The sequence below is a fragment of the Camelus bactrianus genome, chromosome 7 (assembly GCF_048773025.1).
Source record: "Camelus bactrianus isolate YW-2024 breed Bactrian camel chromosome 7, ASM4877302v1, whole genome shotgun sequence".
Lineage (NCBI taxonomy): Eukaryota > Metazoa > Chordata > Mammalia > Artiodactyla > Camelidae > Camelus > Camelus bactrianus.
This window is the reverse complement of record NC_133545.1, coordinates 58,502,167-58,516,101: the sequence shown is the minus strand read 5'-3', so window position 1 is coordinate 58,516,101 and position 13,935 is coordinate 58,502,167. Positions and strand designations below refer to the sequence as shown.

The 13,935-nt window shown below is 38.8% G+C and overlaps 2 protein-coding genes across 5 annotated transcripts in view; one reads left to right on the top strand and one right to left on the bottom strand.

The window, feature by feature from the left end:
* ASNS (asparagine synthetase (glutamine-hydrolyzing)) overlaps positions 1–3,407 on the bottom strand; it is a 120,907-nt gene extending 117,500 nt beyond the window's left edge. The window contains exons 1-2 of the mRNA XM_045508608.2: positions 3,121–3,407; positions 2,412–2,485 (exon numbers count right to left, since the gene is read on the bottom strand). The gene's annotated coding sequence lies outside the window, so the exon portion shown is untranslated. The remainder of the gene's footprint in view (positions 1–2,411; positions 2,486–3,120) is intronic.
* Positions 3,408–3,702: 295 nt separating this feature from the next.
* Positions 3,703–13,935, top strand: part of C1GALT1 (core 1 synthase, glycoprotein-N-acetylgalactosamine 3-beta-galactosyltransferase 1) — a 45,097-nt gene continuing 34,864 nt past the window's right edge. Inside the window, exon 1 of one of the 4 annotated variants that reach the window (XM_010972230.3) lies at positions 3,703–3,901. In XM_010972230.3, the coding sequence (XP_010970532.1) occupies positions 3,895–3,901 (7 nt within the window). In that variant the 5' untranslated portion in view covers positions 3,703–3,894. Of the gene's footprint in view, positions 3,902–4,006; positions 4,459–13,935 lie in introns of those variants that run through there. The other 3 variants (XM_074367453.1, XM_074367451.1, XM_010972259.3) reach the window with 3 other exon arrangements.

The following is a 13,935-nucleotide window of genomic DNA, read 5'->3' as shown; positions in this document are numbered from 1 at the left end:
TGTATGTTACCCTTTAAGGGAAAAAGATGTATTGTACTTCATACAATTGTTTATTCATTCCAACAACAAATAATGAGACACCTACAAATGTGTCAAGCACTGTGCTAGGTAGGCTCTATTATACCTATCTGTAGTAATTACCTTTGTTGCATAATAAATACCCAAACTTAGTGGCTTAAAACAACATTTATTTTTGTATGGTTTCTGCGGGCCTGGAATTTGGGAGCAGCTTAGCTTAGTGGTTTTGGCTCAGGATCTCTCTTCAGGTACAATAAAGATGTTGGTGAGGGATAGTCATCTGAAGGCTTGACTAGGGCTGGAGGGTCTGCTTCCAAATTCACACACATGGCTGTTTTCAGGAGTTCTCAGTTCCTCACTTCCTGTTGGCTGGAAGCCTTAATAATTCATAATGTGGGCCTTTGTATAAGTTGCCTGAGTGTCCTGACATGACAACAACTACTTTTACTAAGCAAGCAATGCCAGAGAGAGGAAAAGAAGAAAGCTGGCATATGTTTTATAATCTCCTCAAAGAAGTAACATTACATCATTTCTACATTCTATTCATGAGAACAAGTCACTGAGTACAGTCCAAACTCAAGGTGAGGGGAATTAAGCTTCACTCTTAAAGGAAGAAGTATCAAAGAACTTGTGAACATATTTTAAAACTACTATACCAGTAAATATAACTTAACTTACAGAATTTAATTATTAAAAAACAATTCATTAATCTAATTGTAAAATTTGGGTATTTAAAAGAAAACTAAGTTTATTAGAGAGTGGTGTTTTGTTGTTGCTTGTTTGTTTCCATTTTGTGTCTCTATTTTCATCCCACCCTCTCTATCAAAAAATTCTACATATGGTGCTAAATAAATAATGACTTTTCCTACCTTTTAAAGTCAGTTAGGAATTGCATTTAGTGCTTATAACAGAAAACCTAAACAACAAAATCTTAAATTGGAGGGATTTATTTTCCCCCACGTAACAACAGATCCAGAAGTGGGCAGTCCAGAGGTGGTAAGCTGGCCCTCCAAAGTAATCATGAATCCAAGTACCCCTGGCTTCCTATGCTGTTAATAGCATGGAGCTTTTGTTACTGTGGTTGAAACATGGCTGCTCCACCTCCAGCATCATGTCACTGTTCTAGGTAAGACAAAGGATGGACACAGGTCCAATGGCTAACAAGACACTTCTTCCCTAAAGCTGTGAGCCTCCCCTAGCAATGAAAGTGGTGAAATCCACTTTCATTTTGTTGACAGGTCACATGGCTAACCATGGCTTATAGGAGTCTGAAGAAGTAAATATTTTTAACTGGACACATTGTCACCCTGAAAAAAAAATCACAGTTCTCCTAGTAGGAAAGAAAGGATTTTGGTCTAAACAACTAGCAGTGTCTATCACCCTGCTCCAAGGAGCCTTGACAAGCATTAGTCTGCTCCTAGGAGCTTTGACACACATCACTGAAACACCACACCAGACAGACAAACACACTGTCTATGGTTTACTGTGTTTCAAATAGGAGAATCTGGTCGTTTTGAATCCCACATATAAAGTACACTTTTCAAAGTAACCAGAACTTTCTTTTTCCTAGTTGGTAGTGTTGAAGAATTGGCTGACATTTATATCACTTCTAGGAATTTGTTCAAGGTGACAGCTACACAGTTATGTAAAGGCACATGCATTAAGAAACTCATCACAAAGCTGTTTAAAACAGTAAACATTTGGAAAAAAACAGAAATGAATCAATAGAATACTGGTTAGATAAATGATGAGACATCCACTCAATGGATACTATGCAACTTTGAAAAATAATGCTATGCATGACATATTCTTCAGTGAGAAAAGAACTCTGTACATAACAAGATCCAGTTTATCATATATTGTATTTATATGTCTTTTTGTCCATTTTATTCTCAGAGATGTCTAGAAGAATATAACATGAACTTTTCAAAATGGTTACCTCTGGATTATGAGATTTGAAAATTTTTATATGTTTGAATACATATCATTTTCATAAAAATAAGAACCATTTTCAAAAATACCAGAAAGGGTGGGAGGAGGGGCTGATTTTGTCTGGTGGTGTTTGTATCAACATAACTTCTTGCCACTAATTTTCTTTCTTAGACATGCCAAGGCTGGAAGCATTTCTTATCTTTGCTCACTGGAAATATGTTATTCTTTATATATTATAAATTTCAGTAAAATTAAAGTGAGGTAAGAATACTGAGTTTTTGTTTTGTTTTGCCATTTGGAACACTTTGACCTCTGAATGGTCTGTTGTTTCACAGTAGCTGTGGAAGGGAAGTGGGTGAAGATGGGCAATAATTATACACAAGTTGGGGAAGAGAGAAAAGGTTGGAGGTAAGAATGCAGGAGGAAAGTCCCTAGGCATGAACCAGGGAAAGAGCACTAACCTTGACATCAGATACTCGCACTTCTCTTCTAGCATGGGCTTATCAGTTTATCTTTCTGACTTCAGTTTTCTCATCTGAAAAATGAGAGGTTTGGATAAAAATCACTAAATGTTTTAAAAGTCTTTTGGAAGATTGTTTGGGATCTATTAATGGCATATCCTGGCAAACTACGGTAAAGCTGAATCTAAACAAATTAAAGGGGAAAATATCCAACCACAATACCTAACGTTATTATTTCTCCGAGGCATGATAAGTAACTTGCCACGTTAACAAAGCTAATAGGTGGAGGGACCAAGATTCCAGCCCACAGCCCAAGGCTCTAAAGAACTGCTGAGGAGGGCATTTAAAGAAAGCAGAGCAGCTTTCTCACCCTCAAGCTAGGCCTTGTAGATGATGGTTAATACCAATAAAGCCAAGAACTTGCCCCCACCTCCTGACTGCTATGAGGTTTCCTCAATTGCTCAGAGGCTCCTGGCTCTAACTCAAAACCAGTTTTCTGATACAAAGTCCCTTTGCCAACTAAAGGGGGTGGGAAGGTGGCGGTGAGTTTTTGCAAAGCTCCAAGGAAGTTCTTCGGGCCACTGCCTGTCAGCACTGAAGTAATGACATAAAGACCACGTGTGTCTACAGGAGGCTTTGTGGTATCACTAACTGGGTTTTCAGCCCTCCCTGGTTCACATATCTTGTTATCTAACACCGGTTTGCGTACCTCATCTTAAAGTATTTCCTTTCATTAAAGCCAGAGAAACACCGAGTCAAGAGTAGGGGTGGGGGGAAACAGGAGCAAAAAGCCAGGGTTAAGAGCAGGCTAGAGGCCAAAAGACTCCTGCAGGGTAAGAGCCTTCCCTCAGACAAAGGTCCCTCAGGTATCGCGGCCTCAGTCCCTGCTGTTTCACTGCTTTAGTCCCTCTCAAGTTCCGGAAGCTAGCGCATGACCCTACAGCAGCACCAGGAAGGCAGAGGCCGTCAGTGAGGAGCCTCAAGCAGGCTGTGAGAAGCCGCAAGCAGGCTGTGACTCTCGCTCGGAGATGACCCGACTTCCCAGACCCCCTCGCACAAGGGCGGGGCGCGCGTTAGGCGGCCAATCCCCGCGCCCGCACGTCGCCGTAGCCCCGCCCCACTCTGCCCCTTCTCGCTCCGCCCTTCCCTGGGGCTGGTGCGGCGGCGGCGACGTCAGCGGAGGAGACCCCTGGGTGGCGGCTGCGCCGTCGGCGGGCCGCGGCCTGGACGCGCTGCGGGGAGGGGCGGAGCGAGCGGGCGGGAGCGCGCGCTGGGGCCGCCGCCGCCGCCGCCGCCGCCGCCGCCGCCGCCGCCGCCGCCGCCGCCGCCGCCGCCGCCGCCGCCGCCTAATCTGGGCGGCAGCGGGCGGCCCCGGGTCGCCACCACGAGCCACTTCTGCGGCTGCCGAGAAGAGCGAAGGTCGTCGGTCTCGTGTTGTCCCCCTTCTCCGCCCCCCAGGAGGGGCGAGAGGGAGCCGAGGCTGATGTCAGGTACGGCCGGCTGAGGCGCCCTCGGGCTACAGGTCCATGGTCTCGGTTCCCCCTGCCCTCCCTTTCTCGAAGTGTGTGTTGGGGGAGCGTGGAGGGTAGAACCCAACCCCCGACGCTGCCAAACAGGTGTCTCGGCGTGGCCGCAGGGGCTGGGGACGTGCGGGCTCCTGAGGGAGGCACGGGGCACTTCCTGCTCCCAGCGCCTCTGCAGACTGCCATGGGGCTGGCCATCCACCGGGCCGCTATTTTGTTGACATGTAGCCTCCTTTTGGTCGTGGGTCCTTCCCTATTGCCCTCTCGCGCTCCTCCCTTCCTCGCGCCGTGTCTACCGTCGGGTGGCGACAGTGAGGCGCGGGCTGCGCACGGCTGGACCACTCAGCGGTCCTGCCCCGCCGGGCCCTCCCGCCCCCGCGCGGACCCGCGGCCAGGCGGGACCAGGAGCCCAGGTGTGGGCACCTTCTGCAGGAGCTCCGGGCCGCCGCGCCGCCCCAGCGCCAGCGAGCCGGAGCCTTCCGCAAGTGCTTGGGGACTTCCTCGGTTCTCTCCTGGATCATCAGGTTTGTCTGTGGCTGATTGATTCTGTAAATTTCCCTGCCTCTGGCCGAATGAGCAAAGCAGGTGTGTTTGGGCACTTGCTGCATGGAGGACCGGGAAAGGAGTTTTTCTTTCCTCCGCGTTCCTCCCCCACAAGGTGTGATGGTATTAGTAGGTGATGACAAATTGGTCTTACAGCTTTGAATTTGGATAAATTGTATACTGAAAAACTGAACGAAATTTATGGGTAGAGATTTATTCTTTCGTAGCTCTTATCCTCTCCCCTTATTATTTTTTAAAATGACAGTAAAGCGTCACACGCTTTGGAAAAGTTGATTACATTTGCAACCTAGTTCTCCCAAATCGTCGTAGTTAACTGTGGTATATCCTTTTAACGCTTTTCAGATTGGAACCTGTTATCCAAATTATGAATTTAAAAGTTATAAAGTTAGAACTTTAATGCATCAGAGTGAGTAATTAGGCCAATGTATAAGGGACAGAATATTTAATTTACTAAAAGTTGGGCATTAAACACAGATAGCTTTGCCTGGGTGCCAGGAAATCAATTGTGCATGATTTCAAGTTGTTTGATTATGGTGTTGGTTTAGACAATGGAAATCTGAGTTTTTAGGAGGTGAAACGAACTTTTTGCAACTTCCCACTCTTACCAGATAAATATCAAATGAGCCTTATGTATGTGATGCTTTGTGTTCTAAGCATTGTGTATAAAAAACTAGACTTATTTTCTGTCAGCCTTTGTATATATTGATGTACAATTTAATTGAATGTAAAGTTTCAAGTTACCAGTTAACTCTTTTTACCATATGTTAAGTAAAACAGTGATTTAGTAAGGAAAGTATGACTCATTTAAAATTCTTCACAGGAAAAGAGTATGGTTTTTTAGTACTGGTGGAGAACTATTGAATGTCTCTCTTAAATTTGCATGGGATTTGTGTTTTTCTGTATCTTTATACTTAGGAGTCAACATTTTAAAATATTTTGTGATTACTATCAGTTTAAAGATAGGCGTGATTTTCCTTAAATATGCTTTTTGCAGGGTATAGATTATACTAGGCTGTATTTCTGAGTAAATTCAATATCCAGAAATTATTAGAATTTTATTACCAACTTATTTAGGAGTATATATCAATTAGTGATTAGTCATGGAAATACAAAAGTGTGTTAATTAGCTATATGCTATGCACTATTTATTTATATATTGATTTGTGCTCCCTCAGATAAAAATTGCATTATAAGGCTTATACACTTTATAAACCATAGTAATTTAAAGTAGAGTCTTTGTGTGGAGAAATCATTGATTGGAATTCTTGTGACAGTGCAGCTGTAAACAAACATTAATTGGAAAATGCACAACTTGATGCTGAAATTTATTTCAGATTCACTTAAAATTTTAAGCTTCTCAATACAGCCATGTTACTTTTAGAAGATTTGTTGAGATTTGAGTAAAGAGGCTAATGTACAAACTATAGCAAAATGGAAAAAATCTGACAAAATCCTTTTACCCGAACTTCAGTGGGATTAAGTTCATTCTTTTAAGAGAAGGAAAAAAATGGAAATTGTTCCATAAAACAGAAGTTAGTGTTTTACCTTGAAATCTAAATGTGTATCTAATGTGTACTTAAATTTTCACTGTACAACTAACTCAGATGTCCTAAAGGAAAATACGTGCCCATGTCTATAATATGTGAAAATAAGACGTATCCTTTGAAGAAAAAAACACGAACAAGCGTGTATCTGTGAAATAGGAAAGCCCATAAGAAGGTGAAAGAAACCAAAAAAAAAAAAAACCACCCAGTAAATTATGTAGAACCTGTAGAATGAGCTGCCTTGCACATTGAAGGGACACATTGAGGGCAGGGAGAGGCCATACTAAGTTGGAGAGATTCTGAAACAGGAAACTTGATTAGTTCACAGTGAAAGCTATAAAAATATTTAAACTGGTGGAAGTTGAAATTATATACAGCTTGGGGTGGTTATTTGCATTCTTGATCATTATTTTAGTTTCCTAGGGCTGCTATAACGAAGTACAACAAACAGTGATTTAAAACAACAGAAACTTATCATTTCACAGTTTTGGTGGTTAGAAGTTTGAAAGCAAATGTTGACAGGGCCATGGTGTTCTAGGGAAGAGTCTGTCCCATCCCTCTTTGCTTCTTGTGTCACTGGTGTTCCTTGGCTTGCAGCTATGTCACACCAGTCTGTGCCTCTTTTGTCTCATCGCATTCTCCCTATGTCTCTGTCTTAATATGTTCTCCCACTTTTAAAAGGACTACAGTCGTATTGAATTGGGATCCACCCTGCTGACCTAATGTTAACCTAATTGCATCTCCAAAGCCTTATTTCCAAATAAGGTCACATTCATAAGTATTGGGATTAGGACTTCAACCCCAGTCTTTTTGAGGGACACAGTTTAATTCATGAAAGGCATATAATTTATCTTTTACAGTATTCAGTAAATTTTTAGCACCATATGGCATATCAAATCTGAGGGCGCAGTGGGAACAGAGTAGAGGACATCTGAATTCATTTACCTAACACAGTGCCTACTGTGTGCCAGGTTATAGAAATAAAGCAGTGAATAGGCGGACAGAAATCTCTGTCCTCATGGGGCTTACATTCTAAAACACTGGTTCTCAAAATGTGGTCCCTGGAACCTCAACATCATCTGGGAACTAGTCAGAAATGCAAATTTTCAGGCTCTGCTCCTCAGACCTCTTGATTTCAGAAACTCTTTTAACAAGCCTTCCAGGTGATTCTGATGGAGACTCAGGTTTCAGAACCACTGATCAAGATGGGAGAAAGACAATAAACAAGATGAGTAAGTGAAACATGTACCATACTAGGTGTTAATAGGTGCTGTGGATAGGAATAAGGTGGCCAGGGAAGACCCAATTGGGAAGTAAAGGCCTGAAGGGAGTGAGCCATGTGAATATCCACGTGAGTTGTGTTCCCAACAGAGAACAGCAGGTCCAATGACCTCAGATGTTTGGGGAACAGCAAGGAGTCCAGAGTTAGAACACAGCAAGGGAAACAGTAATAGGTTCAGTTTATGAAATTGCTGTTTGTTCCTCTTTGATCCATAAAAACCAACTACAAGAAGGAGAGATGAGATGAGAAAGAAAGGAGTATGAAGGCAGGATAGCAGATTGTGTGAGGTTCATCTTTAGATTTTGGCTGTGTCTCAGTGAGGAAAGATACTGGAGGGTTTCTAGCAAATGAGTGATGTGATCTGGTTTAAGTTTTAAAAGGGTCACTGGTGAAATGGACTGGTAAAAATGGATTGAAAAGGGCAAGGATGAAGAAAGGGATAAGTTGATTTGGAGACTGTAGAAGTAGTTGGGAAAGAAAGAGTGGGAGGTGGGGAGAGAGAAAGGTGGACCTTGGACTAGGGTAGTAGTGGTGGAAAGCTTAGAAGAGGTACAAGATTAAAAACACAGAGGATTGTAGTGAAAAGTAAGGTTTTTTCCTTCCTCTCTAGTTAACTTTAGTTACCCAGTTGCCTATGTAAGGATAGACTAGTATCTAATCTGTATATATTTTATGTATTTATTTAGCATTGTCTGAAGACATTTTGAGTCATAAGTAGGGGAAATGCTATTAGCATCTAGTGAGTAAGGCCAGGGATGCTGCTAAACATCTTATGATGAACAGGGCGGCCGCCACAACAGAGAATTATCCAGCTCAAGATGTCAGTTATGCCAGGGTTAAGAAACACTGACTTAATGGGATTTACAGAGATTGAGGCATGGATGGTGGAGGGAAAAGGGTGTTGTGTAGAACAGAAAAGACAAGGGGTAGAGGAGCTCACTGCACTGAGATGTTTATTGAACTATAAATAGTTCAAGATTGCTGAAGCATGAATTATAAGGGAGGGAGAGGGGCATACTGTACCTGTACAGTAATGTAATCCTTTGAGAGCAAAGTTATAAAACAGTAAGAAAACTAACACATTATTAATTTTATGTTAAATATCACTCACTTTATGCTGATATAAGTGTAGACAAGTTACCTATATATATTTTATGCATTCATGACATACCTAACTTTTAATTAATTTTTTCAATATTTCTAGCTTACACAGTTCATCTGGGAGTTTTTTCAAATTGCCACAAATCTCCAAAATTTTTTTCCAATATATTTATTGAAAACTATCTGCATATAAGTGAACCTGCACACTTCAAACCCATGTTGTTAGAGGATCAACTGTAGTTACCTTTGGTGAGAACCTGGGGTGGAGATGGTAATGAAAACATACTCTTTTCTGTGTGCGTGTGTATTTAATGTTTGGTTTCAGTTTGCATTTGTTTTGTTTTCCTTCTTTTTCCAATTTAAACAATAGCCACTATAGCTTATTAGCAGAAAGTCACAGTCTGCCAAATGTGCAAAGATTTTCCTTATTAGTGCATATAAATCATTGTTTCTAACAGCTAAAGCGTATTCTGTGGTACCATGTATTTTTTTAAACTTGTTCTTCATCAAGAAACATTTATGGCTATGGCTGCCGTGAACATCTTTGGAGACTTCTGTGTTTGTGTCTATAAGAGAAATTTCTGATCATGTAATGATGGGTCAAAGCATACTTGAAAAAATTTAAAGATACTGCCAAATTGCCCTTCCAAAAGACAGTAAATATGTATATTCTGAGAAAGAATGCATGAGTGCCAGTTTTCTCTCATATATCTATGTCAACTGGCTGTTACTAAACTTAACATTTTTTGCTGCTATGATAGGTTAAAAATAGTATCTCTTCATTTGATTTACATTTCTGTAATATGAGTGAAATTTGTGCATCCTTGATTATTGTATTTTCTTTTTCTTTAAATCTCTTTTGATCTGTTTTTATATTGGGTTGATCTTTTGTCTTTTTCTTTATGATACTTTCTGGTATTTTAGGTGTACAGATTTTTTTTTAACATTTTCTATAGAAACATACCTTTGAACCAGCAATTTCACTGCCAGAAATTTATTTAGTGAATAACCCCATACAGTTTTTCTGTAGTTACAGCTTTCGAGTTTTGAAAAGCTGTTAATTCATGATATAAAAAAGTAAAAAGATGCTGTCTTCTAGTTTTGTTGTAATTTCATTTTTTAAGTATCTTGGAAAAATTTGGATTTGAAAAAGAAAAGCAGGAATTCAGCTGGTTGCTTTTTATCTTTTTTCCAAAAAATCATTTCAATATCATTTCTTGAATAAACCATCTTTTTCTTGGTTTGAAATTCTATGTGTATTATGTATTAAATTTCCTTATGTACTGGTTTTTTTAATAAACTTTATTTCGATCTGATGAAGATACATATCTTTGGGCTGACAGAGTTAGATTAATTAAGTTGCTCTTGTGAGAGAGACTGCACACCAGAGAAACTGCCAGAAGGAATAGGGTTATTACAGGATTTTGGAGAAGGGTGGAGTTTAGACAAAATTTAAATGAAGAATATTTGATAGGTTTAAAGCCCAGCAAAACTGTCGGGTTAATTAACATCAGGCCTGGGCTGAGAAGCAGACTTTAAGAGTCCTGTTTCCTTGGAGACTACAAAGTTAAGATAAATGTGGAATGTTGTGTCTGGAAAACCCTTATCTGAAGCTCTGAGTTGGGAATTGAGGCTGCTTCTTATTAATAATTCATTATCCATGCAAGAGTAGGGTGTTCCAGTCACAGGGATACACTTTCAAATAACAGTTCTGACAGTCTGGTTGTAGGAAAAAAAAGTTTCTTAGCAATATGTCTTTAGTATTAATTAACAGAAGTATTTAAAACATTTTTTTTTACCAATTCACAGATTCATTGATATGCCTATTCAGCATGCATATCAAATTATTTTAATGACTGTACCACATTTTCTACTCACATGCTTATTTTTCCAAACAACATTTAAAATAATTTTTGCCAGCTTTGTGTAGTGGCAGTATCCAGTGAGGTTTATCCAAGGCACGGTTATTGCTAATAGAATAATTTTTGCCACATTATTTAATCTTTTACAAATCTTGTGTCTTAAGTGAGTCTGCTTAGGCTTAGTCCACCCCCTCCATGCCGCTTTCAGAAATTTCCTCGTGTAGTCACATGTTTACTTTTCCAAACTTTTAAATATGTTTTACCAAGTTATTTAACTTTAAAAAATTTTGTATTTTAGTTGGGATGACATTATTTATATAGATTAATTTGGAGAAAATTGACATCTTTATCATTGATTTTTTTTTCATTTTTTTATTATGGTAAAATACACATAAAATTTACCATCTTAACCATTTTTAAGTGCACAGTTCAGTGATATTAAGTAAATTTATGTTATTATGCAACCATGACCACCACCTGCCAGAATTCTTTTCATCTTGCACAACTGAAAGTCAGTGCCCATTAAACAATAACTCCTCATTTCCCTCTCCCCCCAGTCCCTGGCAACCACCATTCTACTTTCTGTCTTTAATGATTTTAATTAAGTATCTCATATAAGTGAAATTACATAGTATTTGTCTTTTTGTGGCTGGCTTATTTCACTTAGTGTAATGTACTCAAGGTTCATCCATGTTGTGGCATATGTCAAAATTTCCTTCCTTTTAAAGGCTGGATAATGTTCCATTGAATGTTTGTAACACATTTTGCATGTCTGTTCAGCCATTGATGGAGACTTGGGTTGCTTCCACATTTTAGCTATTGTGAACAATGCTGCTGTAAATATGGGTGTGAAGATATCTCTTTGAGACTCTGCTTCCAGTTATTTTGGGCCCATACCCAGAAATGGAATTTCTGGATCATGTGATAATTCTATTTTTAATTTTTTGTGGAGCTGCCATAGTATTTTCCATAGTTGCTGTACTATTTTACATTCCCAGTAATAGTGCACAGGAGTTTCCATTTCCCCACATCCTCATCCTCACCAACACTTGCTTTGTGTTGTTGTTTTCTGTAAGTAGCTATCCTTAATGGATGTGAGGTGGTGTCTCAATGTAGTTTTGGTTAGCATTTTTCCTAATGATCAGTGATGTTGAGCATTATTTCATGCTTAACATGTTATGCTTATTGGCCATTTGTATATCTTCTTTGGGGAAGTGTCTTTTCAAGTCCTTTGCCTATTTTTGAATTGGACTTTTGTTGTTGTTAAGTTTTAGGAGTTCTCTATATATTCAAGGTATTAATCTGATACATGATTTGCAAATATGTTCTCCCATTCTGTGGATTGGCTTTTTTACTCTGATGATAGTGTCTTTTGATGTGCAAATTTTTAAAGTTTTTATGAAGTCAAGTTTGACTCTTTTTTTCTTTTGCTGCATATGCTTTTGATGTCATATCCAAGACATCATTGCCAACTCCAGTGTTGGGAAGCTTTTGTCTTCTGTTTTCTTCTAAGAGTTTTATACTTTTAGGTCTTATGTTTAGGTCTTTGATCCATTTTGAGTTAATTTTTTTATATGGTGTTAAATAAGAGTCCAGTTTCATTCTTCAGCATGTGGATATTCAGTTTTCTCTGTAACTTTTGTTAAAAAGAATATCCTTTACCCACTGAATGGAGTTGGCCCCTTTGTCAAAAATCTTTTGACCATCCATGTGAGGGTTTATTTTTGGGCTTTCTGTTATATTTCATTGGGTTATATGTTGATCTTCGTGCCAGTGTCACACTGTTTTGATTACTATAACTTTCGTAGTAAGTTTTGAAATTAGGAAATGTGAGTCCTCCAGTTGTACTCTTCTTTTTCAAGATTGTTTTGGCTCGTTGGGGATACCTTGAAATTCCATTTGAATTTTATGATGGATATTTGTGTTTCTGAAAAATAAAAAGTTGGATTTTGATACAGATTGCACTGAATTTGTACATCAGTTAAAGTAGTATTGACATCTTCACAATATTAATTTGTCCAATCCATAAACACGGGATATCTTTCTCTTTATTTATATCTTTTTTAATTTCTACTGAGGGTGCAAGAAGTATTAATGTTCTCATTGAAAATTAACAAAAAGTTATTCTCACTTTCGAACTTTTGAATCTGAAATTGTGGGAATATTTTTTAAAATAGAATTATAGTTTGAGACCCAATAAAACTTGATTTTAACTTGATTGTGAAGTATTACATAATTTTTGGAAGGTTTATTTGTTTCTTATCCTTGTACATACTGTTTCAGGATTCATAAAATCCCAAGGTCCTATCTAGTGCTAAGGTTGTGTAACTGTAATGCTTATAAAATACTTCAGGGTCATTAGGTGAAGGCTGTGTGTTAATTTTTTCTATTTCTGTAGTTTTAATAAATTAGTAATAGAAAGTATTTTTAGTCCCTTTGTCTATGAATTAATATGTACTTGTGTTATAGTTTGTATGGGTTGAATACATGTCAAAGGAAATAACACATATAATTCACGTCATATGTTTAATTTATGGCTTTGGGTTATATAAGTGTATAAACGCTTCAAATGATGGGACCATATATGTTTTTTTATTTAATAAATTAAGCAGTATGATATAGATTTCTATTTAGAAAAAATAATTTCAACTGTTTCCCTTACATGCGTGCACGTGCACGTGCACACACACGCAAAACATTTAACATTTGAATACATTTTACAAGCTAGGCAGTGTGTTAGGTGCTAGAGAAGTAGAGATGAGAGTCATAGCTGTTGTTATTGAGGAGCTTATAGTCTAGGGGGACAGAGATATGCCCATGCCTACTATGATGCAGTAAGTACATAGTAGGAAGTGTGAATGAAGGAACAAGGAAATCTTTGATGGGAGAGTAGTTAATTTGATCATGGGCAATGGAAAAGAGTGAGTGTGGAAAGTAATGAAAGATAATTAAGAATCTATCCAGTAGACAAATTGAGGCAGGCATGCCAGGCAGAAAAAATAGAATGGTCAAAGTCATCCATATGAAAACCCATGGCAAATTTGAAGAATGGCTGAATATAGCCTTTATGGATAGGACGTACCTGTAGTAAGAGAGCAGGGAGGTAAACTAGAGCCATATCTTGTTTACCAAGTAAGCAGTACGGACTTGATCCTGTGGCATTGTAAAGTATTGTTTTTCAAACAAGACTGCTATGTGAAACCTCTGTGAAGTTGTTGGTGAAGAGAAGGAAAAGAGCTGAGTCCAGGGAAGAATGATCAAGGAATGGAGGGAGAAAAGTATCATCCTAGAGTGGAAAAATAATGTAGAAATATAATCAGATTTGGTGGCTTGGGGCATAAATAAGGAGATGCTTTGCCCTCTCATTTCAGGCCGACTAGTATTTATTGTACCACTGTCTTGTGAAAGGCATCATAACAGCAGCTCTAAGACAAGATACTGTTTTTTTTGCCTTCTGGGAGTTTACATTCTGTAAACAGGAGAAAATATACCAATGACTATGTCCTTGGCTCCTAGGACAGTATTTCACACATTGAAAGGTGCTCATTTTAGTAGCACCTTTCAAAGATTATGTAAAATCTCAAATCAGGTTGTGTAAATCTCAAACTGTAATTCTGTTTTTTAAAAATGTTCCCACCAGTTCCAGGT